This window comes from Phocoena phocoena, chromosome 8 (genome assembly GCF_963924675.1).
Source record: "Phocoena phocoena chromosome 8, mPhoPho1.1, whole genome shotgun sequence".
Lineage (NCBI taxonomy): Eukaryota > Metazoa > Chordata > Mammalia > Artiodactyla > Phocoenidae > Phocoena > Phocoena phocoena.
This window is the reverse complement of record NC_089226.1, coordinates 8737859-8746921: the sequence shown is the minus strand read 5'-3', so window position 1 is coordinate 8746921 and position 9063 is coordinate 8737859. Positions and strand designations below refer to the sequence as shown.

General features: G+C 43.0%; 1 protein-coding gene across 1 annotated transcript; it reads right to left on the bottom strand.

The window, feature by feature from the left end:
* Positions 1-1548: 1548 nt before the first annotated feature.
* Positions 1549-7390, bottom strand: LOC136126836 (acrosomal protein SP-10-like). Its single transcript, XM_065882307.1, has 4 exons — positions 7339-7390; positions 4868-5188; positions 2436-2555; positions 1549-1673 (listed from the first exon to the last, which is right to left on the bottom strand). The coding sequence occupies exons 1-4, from the start codon at positions 7388-7390 to the stop codon at positions 1549-1551; spliced, it is 618 nt and encodes a 205-aa protein (XP_065738379.1).
* Between the last annotated feature and the right edge of the window lie 1673 nt (positions 7391-9063).

Sequence of the window (9063 nt, the reverse complement as noted above, 5' to 3'; positions counted from 1 at the left end):
TAGAACTCTCCATAACACCATACACAAAAATAAACTCAAAATGGATGAGAGACCTAAATGTAAGACCGGACACTATAAAACTCTTAGAGGAAAACATAGGAAGAACACTCTTTGACATGTCTCAGCAAGATCTTTTTTGATCCACCTTCTAGAGTAATGGAAATAAAAACGAAAATAAACAAATGGGACCTAATGAAACTTCAAAGCTTTTGCACAGCAAAGGAAACCATAAACAAGATGAAAAGACAACCATCAGAATGGGAGAAAATATTTGCAAATGAATCAACGGACAAAGGATTCATCTCCAAAATATATAAACAGCTCATGCAGCTCAATATTAAAAAACAAGCAACCCAATCCAAAAATGGGCAGAAGAATAAATAGACATTTCTCCAGAGAAGACATACAAATGACCAAGAAGCACATGAAAAGCTGCTCAACATCACTAATTATTAGAGAAATGCAAATCAAAACTACAATGAGGTATCACCTCACACCTGTTAGAATGGGCATCATCAGAAAATCTACAAACAGCAAATGCTGGAGAGGGTGTGGAGAAAAGGGAACCTCTTGCACTGTTGGTGGGAATGTAAATGGATACAGCCACTATGGAGAACAGTATGGAGGTTCCTTAAAAAACTAAAAATAGAATTACCTTATGATCCAGCAATCCCACTACTGGGCATATACACAGAGAAAACCATAATTCAAAAAGACACATGCACCCCAATGCTCATTGCAACACTGTTTACAATAGCCAGTTCATGGAAGCAACCTAAATACTCATTGACAGATCAATGGATAAAGATGTGGTGCATATATACAATGCAATATTACTCAGCCATAAAAAGGAACGAAATTGGGTCATTTGTTGAGATGTGGCTGGATCTAGAGACTGTTATACAGAGTGAGTAAGTCAGAAAGAGAAGAACAAATATCGTATATTAACGCATATATGTGGAACTAGAAAATGGTACAGATGAACTGGTATGCAGGGCAGAAATAGAGACACAGATGTAGAGAACAAACGTATGGACACCAAGGGCGGGAAGTGGCGGGAGTGGTGGTGGTGGGATGAATTGGGAGATTGGGATTGACATGTATACACTGATGTGTATAAAATGGATGACTAATAAGCACCTGCTGTATAAAAATAAAATAAAATAAATTCAAAAAAAAAAGGAAAAAGAAAGAAATAAAATGGATCTACTTTATTGTGTGGAGCAGAAGGAAGCTCAGAGTGACCCTGCCCCTGGTTGATGGGAAAAGACTCTGTCTGGAGTCTACATTCTTTAATCATGTGGAATTTATTGAAAAAGAAAAGAATGTTGAGAGATGGGGTAAGGGGATAGGGAAGTTGGAGGCCAGAGAAGAATGTGGAACAGGGCATGGATAGGAGAGGAAAGATATTTGAGCTTTCTGTCTGATAGGCAGAGGAAGATGTGATTAGTTTTTGACTGGGGAAGAAACTAAATATAAATTGGGTCCAGTAGGGTGAAGGAGGACTTTTGCTGCCTGACTCAGAGCAGGAAGTAAGGGCACAGGCTTCTAGACCTTGTTGCAGAAAGATTGATTCCGACAGCATATAACTTGCATCCTGGTTCCATGGGATAAGTGGTTCATGGCTGGGCACATGTTTTCACAGCCCTGGACAATGAATTGAAGTTTTCTACCTGAAAGAAGCAGAGGCAGACTGTAATGAGCAGAAAGCTTCCTCCTCCAATCTTAGCTTTCATCCATGGTTCCCAGTGTCCCTATGTAGGCACGACCAAGTCCTCCAACTTGTATATTCTTTCCTTCCTCCCTTCCATCTGCTTCTTCTGGGCCCTTCCCCTGATCAGTTGCCCACTCTTTCTAGTGAGGGACCAGACAAACCACAAGGGAAGTCAGGCAGTCAAGGGAAGTTCATGGGATGGAAGTAACCAAGATCCCTTCCTTATTTTGAGGATGAGGACTGAGCGTAAGGGTAGAGAGGTGTAGGAAGACACATATACAGGTCTGCCAACCTGTGAACACAGACTGGTGGACAACTGTTTATTACTTAACTCATGTATTCAATATTTAGTAAATGCCTACCCTGGGCTGGACATTGTGCTAAGTGCTAGGAATATATAGCCATGAACAAGATAGACACATTCTTGAGCTTACTGTCAATGTCTCAAGGGGCAACCCACACATTTCTTTAATAGGAAGAGACAGCCAATCTCCCTGCCTCTTTTTAAGACATCGTAAGCCTGCTGGGAAGGGCCTCTCCCTCAATAGCTGGAATTCTGCTCTTGATTCTTGAAAGGATAAGGTTCTCCTGGATCTCCAAGTTTCTGGGGAATCACAGCTTGTTCCCTCCTCGGCCCCTGCCACCGTATCTCCTCCCCATCAGTACTCAAGCTGGTTGATGTGTTCTCTGGCGAAGACTGGCTCGTGAAGTCCCCACATACCTTCAAAGATCTTCTTTAACATGCACTGCTGGGAATTCTGAGTGGAGCAGACTCCCTCTCCTTGAAGACATTTTCCTTGGTCATTCATATAAGAGCATGTGTGGCAATTTAATACTGGGCCTGAAAATTTAAGATCAGCCTGATGAAATAACCTTAGGATCCAGGTTGTATAGCCTTGAGTCACACATCTGGGGAGGGATGATGGGCAACAAGTAGGTGGATACAACACATTTCATTTCCTGGTTCTTGTTAGGGATGTGAGGGCTCTGTGTCTGAAAGAGCATATTTTCTCTTCTGTGCCAGAGGAAATGCCTTCATTCTTATTGCTTCATCTATGATTTTCATTATTGATGAATCCCACATTTATCTCTCTATTACTGACTTTTATTCTAATTCATCACCCAGTGGCTTCCCGGACATTTATCATTAGATGCCCTTCTGCAGTGTCTAACTCAATAGGAGCAATAGAACTCCTCATGTGACTGGCTCCCTTTCCTACTCTCCATCACACTCTCACTTATCACAAGGCACAAACACTTGCAGTGAAATCTGACAGATTAATAAGCTGTGTTAGGGCTTCCCTGGTGGCGCAGTGGTTGAGAGTCTGCCTGCCGATGCAGGGGACACGGGTTCGTGCCCCGGTCCGGGAAGATCCCACATGCCACGGAGTGGCTGGGCCCGTGAGCCATGGGCGCTGAGCCTGCATGTCCGGAGCCTGTGCTCCGCAACGGGAGAGGCCACAACAGTGAGAGGCCCACGTACCGCCAAAAAAAAAAAAAAAAGCTGTGTTAGAATGCTGTAATGTTGCAAACATTACATCAATTCTCTATTCTCAAAGTGACCTTCAGTCAGGTCAGTTTGTCACAAAGCGCAGTCTCTTTGAAGCGATTCCATATTGCCTCTCTACCTCCACTGCCAATTCCCTAATTAAGGAAACATAAAGTGGAAAGAATATGGGCTTTGGAGTCAGACTTAAGTTTGAATCCAAGGTTTGCTACTTTCTAGCCAGATGATGTAACTTCTCTTGTCTGAAAATTTGGAATACTGCTACTTATGTAATGGGGTGAAATATAAAGTGTCTATGTCTGGTAATAACTTGAGACATTAAACCTTGGATCTTGCTTTCCTTCCTTGAAGAACCCGTTTTGAGTAAGAGCCAAAGAATTGCAGTTGTTCTGGGAACTTATTTCTGGATCTAACGGACAGAAGTGTCAGCATGCTTTACTTTCCATTGATGAAAGAAATGTTCACATATTGAGTGAGGTATGGAGAAGTTATTCTGGCTTATACATTAGTTAACTTGAATTTTATGCTAACTAAAACAGCCTCTTTGTGGCCTATTGAACAACTGCTTTAATTATTAAAGAAAAGGTCACATTAACCAGAAGTAAAAAATGTCCATGTTAAAAATAAAGATTAGGGCTTCCCTGGTGGCGCAGTGGTTGAGAGTCCGCCTGCCCATGCAGGGGACACGGGTTCGTGCCCCGGTACGGGAAGATCCCACATGCCGCGGAGCGGCTGGGCCCGTGAGCCATGGCCGCTGAGCCTGCGCGTCCGGAGCCTGTGCTCCGCGGCGGGAGAGGCCACAACAGTGAGAGGCCCGCGTAGCGCAAAAAAAAAAAAAAAAAAAGGTTAAATACCCCTCTTCATGGGATGCCAGTTCCAGTACTCCATTGATGATAAAACTCCCTTCCCAGGTGCCAAGGCCATACTGTACATGTATGTGCTGGTCTTTTTGTTTGTTTGTTTGTTTGTTTTTAACCTTGAAGAAATATATCCCTGACTTGTTTAATGTTCTTTGTTCTGACAAGATATAGAACTGTGCTGAAAACTCTGCTCCTCCAGAGCAGTTTCTCAGAGTAATCTGGGAAGCTGGCTTCTGGGCTATAGTCCTCACTTTGGCTCAAATAAAACTCTTTTCTATTATTATTATTGATTGTTTATTATTTCCATTGACACCGTGTTCAAACATGAAAACCAAGATCTACCAGCTCCACTGCTAGACATCTCTTTAGAGGGTTTGCAAAGCATTTTGACATAGTTTGTTAAGAGGCAGATTTAGCATGAAGCTCACCAAAGTTTTCTTCCATGAGCCCCTTCCAGGGGAGCTGTGGGCATCTGTATTCACAATTTCTTACATAGAGTGAAGTTGGAGAGACTGCTGGTACTTTTATATTTGTTTTGTTTTTCTTAAAGAGGGCCCTCTGAACAGTTTAACCTCCAAAGGGCCCCACAAAACCTGGATCTTGCCACCTGGGATTATTGTAAAGAAATGTAAAGAGATGTAAAATGTAAACAGCTCTCTTTGGGAGAGCTGTTTGTGAAGTGTATGAACTATTCTTTCTTCTGAACTCCTTAAAATTGGTTTTCTGTGTGTGTTACCTACTTCCCACCTGAAGTCAAGGATGGGCACCCATCCAAATGCGGCTCACCTGAAATTGTGCTTGAAGGCGGGATGCCTGAAGGCTGTTCACCTGCAGGCCGTTCACCAGAAGTCTTTTCACCCGAAGGCTGTTCACTGGAAGCGTGTTCCCCTGCAGCGTGCCCACCTGCAGCGTGCCCTCTTGAAGCGTGTTTGACTGCACTGTGCTCACTTGAACCATGCTCACTCAAAGTGTTCTCGCCTGAAGAAGTCTCATATAACGCCTCACCATCTGAAGGGTTTTCAAGTGAAAAGTAGTCACCTGAAGGTTGCTGAACTGAAGCTTGATGACCCATAGAGCCAAGAAGCTCATCAGATTGACCTGATGCTCCTGGGATGGAGAAATAACAGAAGAGAGATGGTAAAGGTGAGAGAGGACGTCTGGATAAAGAGTTCTTTCCTATGGAGCAAGGCTAATGTTGTGGGGTTCCTAGGTTTCTGGGGGCCTAGGTCAAGCACCTGAAGATACTGCAGATGTTGGATGCAGTCAACCAGTTACCTGGGAGGCCATGAAGGACAGGGGTGTTAAGGAAACACAGAGACCACCTCTGTGATTGAAGGGAAGAATTTTAAGATCCACAGCATTTGTGTGGATCTGTGTACCCTGAGTGGGCACATGGGGGCCTCCCCACCCAGCACCAAAAGCACTGTGCCTCCCTGACAGAGCCAACAGCAGGAAATCAATGTCCCATCATTCATGTAATCAGAAGTCCACCACTAGCCTCCCTCCAGTTCCCCTGTGGGTGAAAGGTAAGAATGGAGATACAAGAGGGAGAGAAAGCAAATTGTTTCAGTAGCTGAGTAATTCTAGCTGAAACTGAGGGTGGAAGATTTTAAACTTTGGACAAGATAAATTTTAAGCTAGAGATGACAAATATCTAATGAACCCACAAAAATTACCAGAAGGCACTAAGACACCTTTACTTGGCAAGTTCATGTTCTTTCACACACTCAACCCCAATCCATGTGAGTTGGGGACACAAAGCCAAGTTGCTGTTAATTATTAAGATAAAAAAACAATCTTTGCTTCTATATCCCTGAATTGAGATTCCTTGTGACATATCATTTACACCAACTTTACAGAGTTGTCATGAGTATTCAATAAGATAAACTGTGAAGTGCCTAGTCCATTGCTCAAGTGGTCAGCTAATTTTAGTTTTCCCTCCTCCTGACCTTGCATTTGGAATTACAAAACTCTTAGCTGGTCGTTCTGTTCTGACCACTCTCTTCTACATTTAATCCATCTTATTAGTGGCTGTCAGACAAATATCCTTAAGTACAACTTTCGTTTTATTAAGTGTAGCGCCAAGCAGACAATTTGATTATTACTTTTTTAAAAAAGTATTACTCTTTGAGTAACTGATTTAGACTGAGTAGCCTAGAGAAGGGTGGTGAGTAGACTATAATGACTGAATTAATCCTAGCCAAAAGCTGAATTACAGGATCTTTGAGGCCTAAGTCCCCAAAATACTCTAGCTCTGTAAGAATCCTGCAAATATATATATTTATGTGTGTGTGTGTGTATGTATTCTGAGTGATTTGAAGACCTTACAATCAATAACTTTCAAAAGGTTAGCATTAGAATACGTTGATAAAGGAAAGGTAAGATTTACTAAGGCTTTAAGGAATTTTTAATTTTAAAAAGTTGTTACAGAAATATCATCTTCTTGACTGATCCTTCAAAAGTTAACAGAAGTTTTAATAAAGAAATTTGTGATACGGAAGGGAGGCTTGAAAAACACACTAATTTCTTTGTCATGCTTATAGTTTATGACTCACTGCCTCACAAAGTGGCTAGGACATACTACCATCTGGTAGCTATGTAGCTACGTTTCTCAGTCAACTTTTGAAAGTCTAAGAAAGCAAAAGACAAAATCTCTGAGAACTGACGTTACAGAAAACACTTTGTCATTTAATAGACAGCTCAGAGCTCATGGCCTCTCACTTCTCCTGTAGGAGGAAGGAGGGAACAGAGCCCACCCTGAATGGGGGTCCTGAAAGAGGAAATACCACTGGATGGATAGACCAATGAAAGAGTGGCTTGTAAGTTCTCTGGCCCAGAGCCATGCTGTGTTCTCGGATGACTTTCCAGGCATACCACACTCCCATATCCTCGTGTCTCTCCTTCTACATTAACTACACAAGGATCCCCTACACTCAGTTCACGGGGGCAAACCTTCACTGGACCTCCACAGAACCCCTAGACCAATCTTCTCATTTCACAGAGCATCAGATACAATGTCAAGTGGCTGAAAGTATTAGGAACGAGACTGTGCTAAGCCAGTCTCTGATGGTGAAGCCATAACTAGGAGGAACCCACCACCGGTTCAGTAGCTCTCAGAGTTGAACTTGTTCAGCTACTCCTAATTCTGAGTTAGATTGGTTTGGGTAACTAAGATACTGGCCTGCCTTCTTCAAGGGCTGAAATGCCTTAAAGGTGCCTCTTACATGTCCACCCAGAGCCAAGACAAGAGGACTTACCTCTGGCAGATCCAAGCAGATACAGACTCACTAATAGAAGACATTTCTTCATCTGGATTTTGGGAGAGAGGGCACCCTGGTGTGGGGCACCCAAGAGCCGTGAAAAAGACTGTGAGCAGAAGCTCCCAGTGCTGAGCCACAGAGTCTGGGATTCTAGAACCTCAGAAACAATTCATCACAATGTGTTGTGCTCTGAGGTTCTCATGTCGCCCGATCAGGCAGGTTGGACCTCTGGCAACCCACGGCAAGTTGTACTGTGAAGGCTCATGCACCATGGTATATTGGGGCTCTCTGCCCTACCTTAAAAACTCATATTACCAAAATAACATATACTCTATGTAATAAATTTTAAAATCTATCTACTCTCTTTTTAAAGTGTTCTTGACAGTGAGGTGTGATTAGCTGGTTATTTTTTGTTTGACTCTCTAAATCAGCCTTTTTTTCCTTTTGGTCCTGGACCCCAGAAGGATGATCTCTCTTGAGTTGATCACCTGAGTGCTGGTTGGGGTTGGCTTTAGATTGTGTTTAACCAATGGAAGATTGGAGAAAAGAACACACACACACACACACACACACACATGTACACACACATACACACGGATTGAGATGGAAGTATTTATTCCTCCTATTACCTTCCTGCCACAGTTCTGACACTGGCTGGGTCTTGATGTGACAGTTTTTGAAGGGTGTCCTCTCTTCCATGGCTTTAGCTCTCCACCAGGCTATGGTTACATGTTTTCCTTCCCCTGCTTCCTCAGGCCTAGGAATGATGATGATTTCTTGCAGTTGCTAAATCTGGATGCCCCAACTTTATTATATTTTTTCCTTAACCCTGCTCACTTCTGCTAATAGTATTTTCATAATGACCTATATCAATCATGGTTTGGGCAGGAAACAGATGGCAAACTCAAATGGGTAACAGGAGAATTTACGTGATATGGACATTGAAAAGGGATCTACAAGACATATTTGAAAGCTGTGCCTTGAGCTGTAACTGCTGAGAAGATGGATGCAGTGAAGCATCCACCTGGTATTAAGCTAGAACTTTTGGGGGATTGGGTGGCAGAGCTACCATAGCCCCCATCTCCTCCCTTTTCCCTGCCCACCTCTCTTGGACCACTCTGTTACATGTACCACTGAATGCTAGATCTAGAATAGATGTATTTGTCACTCATAATTATTTAATGCTTGTCTCCCCCATTAGACTTTTTTTTAATACACATAGCAGGCAAGTGTAATGACTTTCTTTTTTAATATTTATTTATTTTATGTATTTATTTTCCTTATTATTATTATTTTTGCCTGCATCAGGTCTTAGTTGCAGCACACAGGATCTTTGTTGAGGCATGCGGGATCTTTTCGTTACAGCTCACCGTCTGCTTGGGTTTCTCTCTAGTTGCGGTGTGCAGGCTTCTCTCTAGTTGTGGCATATGGGCTCCAGGGCATGTGGGCTCTGTAGTTTGTGGCACATGGGCTCTCTCATTGAGGCGTGCGAGCTCAGTAATTGTGGTGTGCAGGCTTAGCTGCCCCTCAGCATGTGGGATCTTAGTTCCCCAACCAGGGATCGAACCTGCGTTCCCTGCATTGGAAGGTGGATTCTTTACCACTGGACCACCAGGGAAGTCCCTTCCCCATTAGACTTTAAGCTCCTTGAAAATGGTGTTCCAGTCTGTCTTGAACACTGTTGTATCCTCACTACCTAACAGCATGCTTGACACGTAACAG

Coding starts and splice junctions, on each gene's coding strand:
- LOC136126836 (XM_065882307.1), bottom strand. CDS start 7,390: ATGAAGAAATGTCTTCTATTAGTGAGTCTGTATCTGCTTGGATCTGCC. Junction 2,556..4,867: donor GCCTTCAAGCACAATTTCAG/GTGAGCCGCATT, acceptor TTAAATTTTCAG/GCCCAGTATTAAATTGCCAC. Junction 1,674..2,435: donor GTTAAAGAAGATCTTTGAAG/GTATGTGGGGAC, acceptor TGCTTCTTTCAG/GTAGAAAACTTCAATTCATT.